The 14,459-nt window shown below is 55.0% G+C and overlaps 2 protein-coding genes across 2 annotated transcripts in view; both read left to right on the top strand.

Annotated features, from left to right (window-relative positions):
* The first annotated feature begins 1,924 nt into the window (after positions 1 to 1,924).
* MMP9 (matrix metallopeptidase 9) lies at positions 1,925 to 9,050 on the top strand. The gene is made up of 13 exons (XM_007938359.1): positions 1,925 to 2,062; positions 2,630 to 2,862; positions 3,165 to 3,331; positions 3,569 to 3,697; positions 3,787 to 3,960; positions 4,120 to 4,293; positions 4,683 to 4,859; positions 4,970 to 5,125; positions 5,892 to 6,174; positions 6,296 to 6,432; positions 7,128 to 7,278; positions 7,366 to 7,469; positions 8,932 to 9,050. The coding sequence occupies exons 1-13, from the start codon at positions 1,925 to 1,927 to the stop codon at positions 9,048 to 9,050; spliced, it is 2,142 nt and encodes a 713-aa protein (XP_007936550.1).
* A 3,186-nt stretch (positions 9,051 to 12,236) lies between these two features.
* The window catches only part of SLC12A5 (solute carrier family 12 member 5), a 36,516-nt gene continuing 34,293 nt past the window's right edge, over positions 12,237 to 14,459 (top strand). The window contains exon 1 of the mRNA XM_007938357.2: positions 12,237 to 12,357. Within this exon, the coding sequence (XP_007936548.1) occupies positions 12,237 to 12,357 (121 nt within the window). The remainder of the gene's footprint in view (positions 12,358 to 14,459) is intronic.

The following is a 14,459-nucleotide window of genomic DNA, read 5'->3' as shown; positions in this document are numbered from 1 at the left end:
TGAAAACCAGGACTGTGGTCCTCCAAAGCAGAAGCTCATCAATTAGTGACTTTCTGAGCTTCAATTTCCCTCAAAGGAAGTTAATGGTCTCCATCGCATAGACTCTTTTATGAGATACCAAAAACCCAACTCATTGCTGTCAAGTCAATTTTGACTCCTAGTGACCCCTCCTTGGGTTTCCGAGGCAGTATCACCACAGAAGTAGACTGCCCAATCTTCCTTCTGAGGAGTGGCTGGTGGGTTTGAACCACCAGCCTTCTGGTTAGCAGTCAAATGCCTTAGGCACGATGCCACCAGAGCTCCTTCTTTTATGAAATAAGTATGTAAAGTGTCTGGCACATAGTAGGCCCTTTAAATATACTTGTTAAATTGTTATCATTATTCTTTCCAAATAAGGCAAGTGTAGACCCTGCCCCATATACTTGGCAGGAGTGGGGGGGGAGGCTGATGGGTAATGACATATTGTATGCTGTCAAGTCGACTCCAAGTCGTAGCTAACCTGTATGAGAGTGAAAGTGCCCCATAGGGTTTTCTAGGTTGTAACTTTTACAAGAGCAGTCTTTTCTCACCAGAGCCTCTAGGTGGGTTCAAACCACTGATCTTTTAGTTAGCACTTGAGTGCTTAGCCATTGTACCACCAAAACTAGTTGGTCAATGGCATACCAAACTCAAATGAAACCCATTGCTGCTGAGTCAATTCTGACTCACAGTGACCCTATAAGGCAGAGTAGAACTGCTCCATAGGGTTTCCAAGGCTGCACATATTTACTAAAGCAGATAGCCACATCTTTCTCCTTCAGAGCGGCTGGTGGGTTTGAACCGCCGGCCTTTCAGTAAGCAGCTGAGTGCCTAACCACTGCGCCACCAGGCCTCCTGGTTAATAGCACAAGTGGTGATAATTGGAGCTGGAACAGGACTGGGGAACTGTAGGATGCTCTGTGATCATACCACCCCTCACTTTTCAGTTGAAGCGTCCAAGGCCCAGAGAGGGGAAGGAATTCACTCCAAGTCACACAGCAGGCTCAAGATCCAGGTCTCCTGATCCCAGGCTGCAATCATGGTGTTGGCCCAGATAATTAAAAGCCATCACAAGGGCTTGCAACGTGTACTATACTAAGCATTTTATGTGTTTGATCTCATTTGATCCTCACTTAAATCTAGGGACAAAGGGCCCTTTTTACAGCTGAGGAAACAAATTCAGAGCAGTGAGGACAGTTGCCCGAGGCATTGAAGGAAGAGCATGAAGCCATGTCAGCTGATTTCCAGATCCCACAAGCCCCCCCTTTACTGCCCTCGAGGATTCAGCCTGTCAGAGACAGGGGCTTGTCCTGGCGGATTTCCCCAACTCCTGTCTAGCGGTGCCCACTCCCTCTGCCCCAGATGGAGTTGGGAGAGGAAGGTGAGTCAAGAACGGTTCCCAGGGAGGAGAAAAGAGGACAGAGCCTGGGGGTGGGGGAGGGGTGTCACAGAAGGACCAAGCGGGCAAGGGGACCACCAGGCTCTTCCGTCCGTCCTCTCCTCCTCCCTTAGGCTTTCCACTTGGGGCCTTCAGACTGAGGGCTGGGGGACTCCTCCGGCCTCGTCCCCCTCCCTGCCTCTCTTTTGTACAGTTCTCACAAGCTCTGCAGTTTGCAAAACCCTCACCCCTCCCTTACGGCCTGCGGTTTCCTGTGGGTCTGGGGTCCTGCCTGACTTGGCAGTGGGGACTGTGGGCAGCGGGGAGAGGAGGTGATGTAAGCCTTTTCTTTGCCTTCTCATGCTGGGACTGCCACACACACACACACACACACACACACACACACACACACACACCGGCCCCTGAGTCAGCCCCTGGCTGGCCAGGAGGGGCGGGGTCACTGATTCAGTTAGCAGCTCCTTAAAGCCCCCAAGAGTCAAGCTGCAGTCAGACACTGCTGCCCTCATCATGAACCCCTGGCAGCTCCTGGTCCTGGTGCTCCTGGTGCTGGGCTGCTGTTCGGCGGCCCCTCAACGGCGTCAACCCACCGTGGTGGTCTTCCCAGGAGACCTGAAAAGCACCCTTACCGACCAGCAGCTGGCAGAGGTAGGCAGCCTGGAGTTGGGGAGGGCTGGCCAGGAAGGTGCCGAGGGTCCCCAGGGAGGGCAGGGGGCCTCACAGGAGATGCTTTTGGGGGTGGAAGAGGTGATGGGCATGTCTGGAGAACAGAGGTGTCCAAGGGCAGGCACTGGTATGTGCCCGGACGCGCTGGGCAGTGATGACCAGGGATGGCCAGTGGGGATTTCCCCAGTGGGCAATGGGACATGGTGCCTAGGGGGAAGGATTGGAGGATTCTGGGGTGTCCAGAGGGGGTTGTGGGTGTTCCAGGGGTGAGCACAGACTAGGGGTGATCAGGGGTGAACTTGGGGAGTCTGGGGTAGGCATGGGCCAGGGGCATCCAGGGGTGGGGAGGTGCAGAGGATGTCTACGGCAGAAGGGAATTCCTGGGTAGACAAAAAGCATTGGCATCCAGGGTCCCAAGTTCTGGGCACAATGCCTTATTGCTAGACACTGTGCACCTGGACAGGGGTACTCAGCAGGGAAGAGAAAGGAGTCAGGCTCTGGCGTGTCTTCGACTACATGGCACGGTGGCACGGTCCCCTCCACCCACAGGAGTACTTGTACCGCTATGGCTATACCCGCGTGGCCGAGATGCAAGATGAGAAGGTGTCTCTGGCTCGAGGGCTGAGACTTTTCCAGCAGAAGCTGAACCTGCCCCAGACTGGCGAGCTGGACAGCACCACGCTGGCGGCCATGCGCGCCCCGCGCTGCGGCGTCCCGGATTTGGGCGGCTTCCAGACCTTCGAGGGCGACCTCAAGTGGCACCACCACAACATCACATACTGGTGCGCTGCTGGGTCCTCCAGGGGGCGGGGAGGCCATCCCGCGGCCCGGCGGTGAACTCGTCCGGGTTTCACTGCTTAATTAATGTGCGCCTAGGGCAGCGGCTGCACCCCTGAGCCTCGGTTTCCCCTTCCCGGAAACGGGCTTCGCAGTCCTAGCCTACCCGCAGGGCGGATCTGCAGGTTCTCGGAGAGCAAGGCGACTGAAAGCGCTGTCTACATGAAAGCGCTCTGAAGGGCTCAGACGCGGGGTGTGGCAGCTGTCCGCGTCCTGGCCTCACGTCTTCCACCCCCTCCCCCCGCAGGATCCAAAACTACTCGGAGGACTTGCCCCGCTCGGTGATCGACGACGCCTTTGCTAGGGCCTTCGCGGTGTGGAGCGAGGTGACGCCGCTGACCTTCACCCGCGTGTACCTCGAGGACCTCAGGGACGCGAAGAACGTGGACATCGTCATCCAGTTTGGTTTCAAGGGTGAGGACACGAAAAGGGAGAAGCCACGAGGGCCCTGCACGGCGGGGCAGAGGGGGAAGGAAGCACACTACCCCACTCGGTCCCGGCCACCCCTCGCCCATGCAGCGCCCCCTGCCGCCCGGCACGAGGCTTGGAGAGCAGCGCACTGGCGGGTTCCAGCCTACACTCGACCCCTGGGGCGCGCACGCTCTGAATCTGGATCCTGCTAACTCCCTTCCTTGGCACCCCCTTCCTCAGAGCACGGAGACGGGTATCCTTTCGACGGGAAGGACGGGCTCCTGGCACACGCCTTTCCTCCGGGCCCCGGCATTCAGGGGGACGCTCACTTCGACGATGACGAGTTGTGGTCCTTGGGCAAGGGCGTCGGTGAGATCCTAAGACATCCCAACTCCTGGCTCCCTTCTCCCCGCAGAGCCCTCACCAGCCGCCCTCACCCCGTCTTTTCCCTCCCGCAGTGGTTCCCACCCGCTTTGGAAACGCAGATGGCGCCCCCTGCCACTTTCCTTTCACCTTCGAGGGCCGCTCCTATGCCGCCTGCACCACGGACGGCCGCTCTGATGGCTTGCTGTGGTGCAGCACCACGGCCGACTATGACACCGACCACCAGTTCGGCTTCTGCCCCAGTGAGAGTGAGTGGGCAAGGAGTGGGGGCGCCCACCACCCTTGAGGGGCCGCAACCCTGGGTTCTAATCCCAGCTCTGCTACTAGTGTGTGGCCTACGAGTCACTCCTGTTCCTGTGGGCCAGTGAACTCGTGGCACCCCCGGGTGACAGTGTGGGCTTCCCTAGAACTCTACACCCAGTACGGCAACTCGGATGGCAAGCCCTGCGTGTTTCCGTTCATCTTCGAGGGCCGCTCCTACTCGGCTTGCACCTCTGACGGCCGCTCGGACGACTACCTCTGGTGCGCCACCACCGCCAATTACGACGAGGACCAGCTCTTCGGTTTCTGTCCCACGCGAGGTACTTCCACCCTGCCTACCAGGCTCAGCCCCGCCCCCTGGTGCTGCATTGGTCCCGGAAACGTGGCTCCTCCACCCATCAGTTTGTCTCACCACACCTCATTGGTCCTCCGGACCGCCGTGACTCCGCCCACAGCCACAGTTCCTCCCCCTGACTTCCAATTATCCCGCCCCATCCACCGCCACTTGGCCTTTCTGCTCAGCCTTCAGCCTCGTCAGTGGCTCCTCCCCCAGGCCCCGCCCACCGCCCTTGCCCTGCCTTAGCAGAACCCCACAAAGCCCTCTAGGCCTTTTTATTGGGTCACCAAGACTCTAGATCCTTCTTTGGCCTGCCCCTGGATCCTTATTGGCCAGCCCATCCGGCTCACCCAAGGCCCTGGGTTTCTCCAGTTGACTCCACAGTGATCGGGGGCAACTCGCCGGGGCAGCGGTGCGTCTTTCCCTTCGTCTTCTTGAACGAGAAGTACTCGTCATGTACCAGGGAGGGCCGCAGTGACGGGCGCCTCTGGTGCGCCACCACCTCCAACTTCGACAGCGACAGGAAGTGGGGCTTCTGCCCAGACCAAGGTGGGTGGACTTCCAAGGCTCGGGGCTTGTGGAGTGCGACCTTGGAGGTAGTGATGGTGGGGCTGGGGGACCGGCCCGGAGCTCAGGTCTCAGGCCCTCTTTTCTTTCAGGATACAGCCTGTTCCTTGTGGCGGCGCACGAGTTCGGTCACGCGCTGGGCCTAGATCATTCGTCGGTGCCGGAGGCGCTCATGTACCCCATGTACCGCTTCACCGAGGATCCCCCACTGCACGAGGACGACGTGAAGGGCATCCAGCATCTCTATGGTGAGGCTATGGGGCAGGGATGGAGAGAAGGGCGTGGCTCTGCCATAACCTGGAGAATGGGCCCCCAGCATCCCATGGAGCGCCGGGGGTCCAACCCCTGCTGGTCAGTGCTCTGGGATGGTGATTAAGAGGCCAGACTATAGGGCGAATGAGATACACTTGTGTTTGAAAGCCAGGCCAGCCACTTCCTGACTAGGTGACCTTGGACATGTAACTTCACCCTTGAGTGCTTCAGTTTCCTCATCTGCAAAATGGGATTAATAGTACCTGCCTCATACGGTTGTTATGAGGATTGAATGAGTTAGAACAATACCTGACACATAGTAAGCACCACTGATATTTTTGTTATCACCTGTCATTACCAAGGTATTATTTCCTCATTATAAAAATGGGAATATTGAAGTATATGCTTTGTAGGGTTTTTGTAGGCTCTAATGAGCCAACGTGCATTTATAAAGGTTTACATTAAGTTTGGCACATGGTCAGCTCTCCAAAAAAAAAAAAAGCCCTTCTTTTTTTGCACCAGCCTTGAAAGGGAGGGGGTTCTCTCTGAATTGTGTGCCCTGACACAGCCCAGGGATTGGATAAATGTGGTTTGAATGAACAGTAAGTGTATGAGAGGAAGTGGCCTGCCTGTGGCTGTGGTAGGTGCTAACATCCAGGGGAGGTGGAGAGGGCGTGCCAGGTGGAGGCCCACTGGCAGGCCTCTGTGAGCACAGGAATGAGGGGTGGAGACAGGAGTATCTTATTTGGTGCGTTTTTTTAGGTCCTCGACCTAAACCTGAACCACGGCCTCCAACCACCACACCTGAACCCCAACCAACGGCTCCCCCGACCGTCTGCCCCACGGGACCTCCGACTGTCCTTCCCTCAAAGCGCCCCACTGTCGGCCCCACTGGCCCCCCTTCAGCTGGCCCCACGGGTCCCCCCACTGCTGGCCCTTCTGAAGCCCCCACAGCACCTTTGGATCCAGCAGAAGACATCTGCAACGTTAACATGTTCGATGCCATTGCAGAGATAGGGAACCATCTGCATGTCTTCAAGAATGGGTGAGGGGGCAGGGATGTGTGGTTGAGGGAGGGGCTTGGAGAGGGCACCTGCCTGTCCCTCCCCTGTCGCTGGCCCTCTATTCAAGGCTCAGTCCCTGCCTCTCCTCTTTCACGTTCCCAGGAGGTACTGGCGACTTTCTGAGGGCAGGGACCGGGTGCAGGGGCCCTTCCTTATCTCGGACAAGTGGCCGCAGCTCCCACGAAAGCTGGACTCTGCCTTTGAGGACCCCCTCACCAAGAAGGTTTTCTTCTTCTCCGGTTAGTTTCCACTTCTCCTTCCCTCTCTCGGTCCCTCACCAGTGAGGAGGATAAGCCATAAAACATCTTTGTGCAGATTAGAAAAAGGCATGCCTCAGGAAGTTTATAAACAAAACCCAGTTACCATCAAGTCATTTCCAACTCATGGTACCCATGGAGATCAGAAGAGAACAGCACTCTACAGGTTCTTCAATGGCTGTGATCTTTTTGGATACTTCTAAAAGATTGCCAGGCCTTGCCTCTGAGGTCCCTCTGTTGTTGTTATGTGCCATTGAGTCGGACCCTACTGATAGCGATCCCTCCTTGGGTTTCCCAGTGTCACTACGGTATCACTACAGACATAGATTGCCCAAGTTTTCTTACAAGGAGTGGCTGGTGGGTTTGAACCGCCAGCCTTCTGGTTAGCAGTCAAGTGCCTTAGGCACCTCTAGGTAGGCTCAAACCTTCTTCAGCTTCCACATCACCAATGTTAACTGTTCACACGACCCAGGGCCGCCTTAGGGAGTTTATCGGGGACTGAATCTCAGCCTTCCTCACAGCGCACCCTTACAACGGCTCTGTCCCTTGGGTACAGAGAGTGCAGTGCTGGAACATGGGCCTGGAAAAGCCCTCCCTGGGCCCGCCCTCCTCACATTTAAGGATAATACGGGCCCCCTCTCAGGCCCCCAGACCGACGGGACCCTTTTCTCCTGCAGGGCGCCAGGTGTGGGTGTACACAGGAGCTTCGGTGCTGGGCCCGAGGCGGCTGGACAAGCTGGGCCTGGGCCCGGAAGTGTCGCACGTCACCGGTGCCCTTCCGCGCGGCGGGGGTAAGGCGCTGCTGTTCAGCCTGCAGCACTTCTGGAGGTGAGAGCCACGGCGGTCGCCGGCAGGGGGAGCCCGGGCGCCGTCCGTCTGCCCGCCGGCTCAGCAGCCGCTGTCTGCTCGCTGTAGGTTCGACGTGAAGACGCAGACTGTAGATCCCCGGAGCGTCAGCCTAGTGGACCAGGTGTTCCCCGGGGTGCCCTTGAACGCCCACGACATCTTCCTGTACCGAGGTGAGGGTGTGCTCTACGGACGGGGGAGGGTCTCTTTCCTCGTTTCTGGGCTCCCCCCTGCCTCAAGAGTTGGTCAAAGTCTGGGCAAAGCTGTTGGAGATTAAGGCAAATACCGCAGCAGCACGGGTGAGATCCCTAGAGCGACAGAGACCTTCCCCCAGCCGTACAGGAAGTCAGGGACACAGCCAGGACTAGGACTCAAATTCCCTCCCTCCCCAGGTGGAAGTGCTTCCGCCCCACCCCCCACCCCCAGTGTAGGTCACACGGTTTGCATAGAGTGCGTTCCTTTATTAAACAATATTTATCAAGCCTTTATAATGTGGTGGGCACTGTGCTGCACTGGGGATGGAGTGCTACATACGACAGTCTACAATTGTGTGAACTGTGTCTTGGGACAAGTTGCTGCCACCGTCTGAGTCTCAGTTTCCCCATCTGGAAGATGCAAGGATGATTGGAGTTATCCCTGCTTTCCCTTCTCTCACTGCTTACATTCAGTCAGCTGGTCAGTTTTGTTGACTGCCACCAAAACGTTTTTCAAATCCGATGCTTTTCACCATCTCTTGCTAACACCTTTGTCCAAGCCGTAATGGTTGTTCAGTATTGCTAATGTAGTCCCTGGGACTAGGGACGGGTTAGGGGTGGAAGGCAGTGGCCTTGGGGGTGACCTCAGGCATTCCAAGGTCAAAGAAACCAACATGATCTGCATTCCACCCTCCATCCTCATCTCCTCCCATTACTCCTGTCATTCACTCTGCTCCGCCCACACTCAGCTTCTGGCCTGATCATGTCTAGGTGTCAGGTCGTTCCTGGCTTAGGGCCTTTGCACCAGTTGCTCCCTCTGGAAGGCTCTCCTGGAGACTGCTACCTGGCTGCCTCCCCCTCCCCCTTCAGGTCTCAGCACTAAGGCTACCTTGTCAAGAGAGGGCTTCTCTGACACTCATTATCATTTCATTTATCCTCTTTTATTCCCCTCATAGCTTTTTACATGATCAAAACCAATCCAGCTGACTTACTTGGTTGCTTGTAAATCATCTGTCTTGCCCCACTAGTGTGTAAGGACTAAAAGAACTGAGATCATGACTGTATTTTTTGCTACTGTATCCCCAGTGCCTGAAACAGTGCTTGGCACATAGTAGGTGCTCAATGAATATCAGTTGAATAGATGAATGAATTTGTTGAATGAATGAGTACCTGATGAATGAATTGTTCTAGGCATTGAAATGCGTCAGCCATTCATTCGTTAGTTCACTCACAAAATGTCTGCTGAGCACCTACTGGGTGCCAAGCTCTGTGCCAGTGCTCTGGCGTCTCACACACAGGTGAGGAGATGGACGTGTTATGTGAAAACTGTGGGAAGATCTAGAAAGGGGAGGAGGGATGAATGAAAAGATCTTGTTCCTGTTTCTGAGTGTGGATACAGGGGGCTGGGATCACCCGCCTCATATCGGCCTTTCCCCTGCAGAGAAAGCCTACTTCTGCCATGACCGCTTCTACTGGCGTGTGAGTTTCCGGAATGAAGTGAACCAGGTGGACCAAGTGGGCTACGTGACCCTAGACCTCCTGAAGTGCTCTGAGGAGTAGGGCTCCCCACTGTGTATTGGCAGTGCAGTGAAGGGACCCCATGGGGACCACCCTCAGTGGGGGAGGAGCCAGTTTGCCGGCTACAAACTGGTGGGTGGGTCTATTTTTCAGGACTGGGAGCAGCAGAGGTGGGCTGGCCCCCTCCTCTCACCTTCCTTTTTTGTTGGAATGTTTCTAATAAACTTGGATTCTCTAACCTCAAGAAGCACATATGTGTGTATGTGTGTATTTACTTAACGGATAGAGTGCTGTATGTCAGGCAGTGTTCTAGCGTTTTATAAATATTACTATATTCAGCCCTTAAGGAGCCCTGGTGACACAGTGGTTAGAGCTCTTGGCTGCACACCAAAAAGTTGGCGGTGTGAAACTACTAGCTATTCCAAGGGAGAAAGACGTGGCAGTCTGCTTTCATGGGAGTGACAGTTTTGGAAACCCTATGGGGCAGTTCTGGTAGCATAGTGGCTAAGACACTTGCCTGCTAACCAGACGGCTGGCGGTTCAAACCCACCAGCCACTCCTCGGAAGGAAGGTTGGGCAATCCTACTTCCGTAGTGATACTGCCTCGGAAACCCAAGGAGGGGTTGCTACGAGTCGGGGCCGACTCGACGGCACATAACAACAACAACATGGGGCAGTTCTACTGTGTCCTGTAGGGTCACTATGAGTCAGAATTAACTCAAGGGCAATAGGGTTTTTTTTGTTTATTCAATCCTCAAGAGAAAAAAAAAAAAAAAACTTGCTCTTGGGTCCATTCTGAGCCATGGTGACCCCATGGGAGTCAGAGCAGAAGTGGGCTCCACAGGGTTTCAGTGGCTGATTTTTCAGAAGCAGGTCACCAGGCCTTTCTTCCAAGGTGCCTCTGGGTGGACTCAAACTTCCAGCCTTTTGGTGAGCAGCTGAGCATATTAACTGTTGGCACCACCCAGAGACTCCATTTGATCCTTACAACTACCCCATTAGGAAAGTGTGTTAAGATTATTCCTAGTTTATCACCAAGGAAGTGGCTTACTCTCATCAATCATTTTTGGGGGCCCTTACATGGAGCCGGGCCCTGTGTTGGGCACTGGAGATTAAGAGTCATTCGTTAAATCTAAGCCTCAGTTGCTTAAACATCTTACCCTAGTATAGGGTTTATCAACCTCAGCATTATTGACATTTGGGGCTGGGTCATTCCTTGTTGTTGGGGGCTGTCCTGGACATTGAAGGATGCTTGGTGTCTTCCCCCAGGATATGGTAGGGAGTGGGCAGGGATCTGTAGCCAGGTGCTAGACCAATTTAGGGTCTGTCTTCCCTGCTCCCTGCTGTGGCCCCCGTGGGAGGCACTGAGGTGACAGTGAACCTGTGGCTTATGACCAGGTAACCTTGGTGCAGGTCAGGATCAACCAAGCGGCCTCTACACACTGGAAGTTAGCATTACCTCCACTGGTTGTGACAACCAAAAATGTCAAAACATTGCCAATGTCCCCTGGCAGGCAACATTGCCCCCAGTTGAGAACCACTGCTCTAGCATAATCAACATCCAGACAAATGCACCTGTCACAAGTGTACATTTTCAAAAGAACACAACTGTGTAACCAGAACCCAGATCAAGAACCAAAACATTATCAGCACCACAGAAGCCCCTTCATGCCCTTTGTAATCCCTACCTCTTTCCAAGAACAGCCACTATGACGACTTAGATAGACTGATTGTCTTTGTACTTTATTAGTGTCATGCAGTAAGTACATAGTCATTTGTGTTTGACTTCTTTTGTTCAATGTTATATATGTGCAATTCATCCATACTGTTCTGTGAATTGTAGGTTGTTGTCATTACTGTGTAGTATTCCGTTGTGTGAATGTACCACGATTTATCCATTTTACTGTTGATGGGTCTTTGGGTAACTCCCCATTTGGGGCTATTATGAATAATGCCATGAACATGCTTGTAAATGACTCTTGGTGAACACATGCAGCCACCTCTTTGGGGGACATGCTTAGGAGTGCAACTGCTGGGCCAAAGGTTATGTGTATGTTCAGCTTCAGCACATATGACCAAACAGTTCCCAGGGTGGTCTTGCCCATCTCCACTGCCACCAGCAGTGAATGAGTTTTCAGGAGTCCTCCTTGACTCCTCCCTTTCCATCACATGCCACACCCAACCCATCAGCAGGTTCTGTTGATTCTACTTCCCAAATATGTCTGGAACCAGATGATTGCCACCACTCTTGTCCGGCTGCCGTCCCCTCTCACCTGGAGGTCTTCAGGAATCTCCTAATTAGACCCCAGCCTGCACGCCTGCTCTTTACTGGTGTCTTCACCCAGCAGCCAGACTGATCCTATTAAAATATGAATCAGATCACACTCTTCTGCTCCAGAATCTCCAGTGACTTTCCTTTGGGATTAGAAAAGAATCCAGCCTCCTCCCTGAGACCCTCAAGAGACCACATGATGTGCCTGTCTCTCCTTCATCTCTCACTCTCTGATCCGTTTTCCCCTGGTCTTACTGCTTCTTGAATAGTGTAGGCTCCTTCCTACCCCAGGGCCTTTGCACTTGCAGTTTCTTCCTCAGCCAGAGAACTCGTGCCCCAGGGCTTTGCATAGCTGGCTCCTTCCCACCTGTCACCTCTCAGCTCAACTATCACATCTGGGAGACCTTCTCAGTTTTCAGTCCATTGCCTAATGGAGCCTTTCCCCCAGTCTTATCCCATGGCCCTACTTTCTTCTTTTCTGAACATATACCACAATCTAAAGTTATCTTGTCTATGGCATTGTGATGGTTTTCTCTCACACCTCACCAGAATTTAAGCTGCAGGAGAGCAGGAAGCCAATCTCATCCACTGCCATAGCTCCAGTGAAACAAGGTGTTATCAATATGTGTTGAATGAATGAGTGAGCCCCAGATGTTTAGGAGAACCTAGCAGAGACAGCTCGGGGCTCTGGCGGCCACACACTAGGTCCCTCTGTGTAGGAACGGCTCTCAGCTGCGGGTGGGCTCCTCAGGAGTTTCTGGTGGGATAGACAGCCCAGGGCCTACGAGCGGGGTTCAGGGAGGTTCAGCTGAGCGGGCACTAGGACCCTGCGTGGCGCCGTGGCGAGCCGGGGGGCGGCGGGCGGGGGGATCAGCTCTTTCTCCCTCTCAGAGCCTGGCTGCGGCCACTTGTACGATCTGGGCCCGCGCTGTGGCTGCCTTCTCCCTTTCTGCGCCATGAACCGCAGGTTCACCGTCACCTCGCTGCACCCTGCTGTGTCCGCCGGGATACCTGACTCCGGGTCCGGCCGGCAAGCCGCCGCAGACCTCCGCCACGTCCCACGGGAAGACGCCAAAGGTAGAGGCCGCAGGGGGCGGGGCCGGAACCCGCGGAGGAAGGGGGCGGGACCTGCCTAGGGGGCGGGGCTAGATGAGGGGCGGGCGTGGGGGGCGGGTCTCCTGTTGAAAGGGGCGGGGTCCGGGCTGGGGGTGAAGGTCCCAGCAGAGGGTAAGAGAGGAGGGGAGTCTGGACCAAGGAAGGGAGGGGCGGAGCCTAAGGAGTAAATGGGCGGGGCTAGTAATAGGGGGCGGGGTCACTGGAAGAGGGTGGGGCCAGGAAAAGAGTTGGGATCACAGGCCAAGGAGCTGATCTTGTGATGATGGCTGGAGGGCACTGAAGGAGCGGGAGGGTGGGCCTCGAGTAGGAGGTGAGACCAGAGTACGAGGTGGGCCCAGGGAAAGGAGAAGGAGTGTGTTTGAGGGAGTGGATCCAGAAAATAGGGAAAGGGGAGGGACTAGTTCGTTTAGAGGGTGGGAAAGGTCGTGACCATAGGGGAAGAGGTTGGACCAGGAGGATGGGCTAGGACCAGGGCTGGGAGGTGGGATAAGGGCGCGAGGAACAAAAAGCGTCCGGGTCGATGAGCCAAGTGTTCAGCCAGCGGGTCATTGGTGCCTGGCGCGTCCCTGGAATGTCGCAGACAGCGCCTGCTGATCCCAGGAAGAAGATGGGAGACCGGGAAATTGGTTTGGATCATGGGCAGCCAGATCCAGGGAGGATCCTTGGGGGGGACACCAGCCCCGACCCACGAGAACCCACTTAGCTTTCTGCTTCAGCTCCCAAAGGGTTGGGAGGAACCAGCTCAGGAGGGGTTAGAAGCGTTGTCCTCTCAGGCCAGGTGCACTGGTTCCTACAAGGGTACGGAAGAGGGCGGAAGGGAAGAATCATTTTAGACTTCATCAAAGAGATAGCATCTTGGCTGCACTTACAGGCTCCCCGGCAGGGGCCACTTATCAGGGGTCGCCTGCCTGGCTCTGCGCCCCACTAGTCTGGAAGGAACTAGGAGAGTTGGCTTGGAGTGGCCCCAAAACTGGGAGGAGGAAGAGCCTCCCTGGGCCACCAGGGGTCGCTGCTGAGCCGCAGGTGAGCTCGCCCTGACCCCAGCAAAACCCAAACGTCACAACCCTGAGGGGCCCTTAGAGATTTCTTAGGCGAACTCCCTCCTTGTATAGATGACCACCTCCAGGCCTACACTTTCCTGGGCTGGAGTTCCATGAATTGCCCGTCGGCTGCACGTGGCTACTCGGTTTCTTGGGCTCTTTCTGGTCTTGACCTTCCCCATAACTTGTCTACCCCTTTTCCCACTTTCAGGAATGGCCTTACTGTCCTCCCAGGATTGAAAGCCATACATCTGGCAGCCATCCTCAAGGCCCCCTTTTCTCATTGCACCAAATCTTGGCCACTTCCTCTTCACAACTTATCCTGAATCTGGCCACATCTCCCTATTTGCGTGTCACCATCTGCGGCCTAAGGCTCCAATCTGTCTCACATGATCATGTCCACAGCCTCCTCACGGGTCTGCCTGCCTCCAGTCCTGCCTTAACCACTCTCCATACAGATTCCCAATCCCTTGTAGGATAAAGACCAAACTCCGTGTTCTTCCATTCAAGCTCTCTCCTCATCTGCTCCTGTATGCCCCCTCCCCCACTAGCCAGGGAAACTCCTACTCACTCTCTAAGTTGCAGCTCCTTCAATGTCTTCTGAAGTCCCTCTTCACTCTCCCTTACTCTCAGGCACAGGTAGCATTTCCCACCACTAGACACATGTCCAATCCTACTTCCGTAGTGATATTGCCTCGGAAACCCAAGGAGGGGTCGCTATGAGTCAGGGCCGACTCGACGGCAAACAACAACAACAACAAAGACACATGTCCGAGTGGCGGCAGTGATTTCCTCGTGTATTTCCTCCTTTGGAGCATCTCAGGGCAGGGACCATCCTTTTATCTTTGTATTCCGAGTTTCAAGCCCAGAGCCTGGCTCTTAGGGGGTGCCCAGTGCTCATCAGATGAGAGGGGAAGTAGTTGTAGGCTCCTGCTGCTTCTGCTCTGCCTTCTCAGCTCGCCATCCCCTGGCCTGGGAATGAGATAGCTCTTGCCCTAGTCTTTCCATTCATGACCCCATGCT

This window comes from Orycteropus afer, unplaced genomic scaffold (assembly GCF_000298275.1).
Source record: "Orycteropus afer afer isolate SDZICR_OR568_19922 unplaced genomic scaffold, OryAfe1.0 scaffold00049, whole genome shotgun sequence".
Lineage (NCBI taxonomy): Eukaryota > Metazoa > Chordata > Mammalia > Tubulidentata > Orycteropodidae > Orycteropus > Orycteropus afer.
Note: the sequence above shows the minus strand (reverse complement) of the source record. Positions and strands in the feature narration are given on the sequence as shown.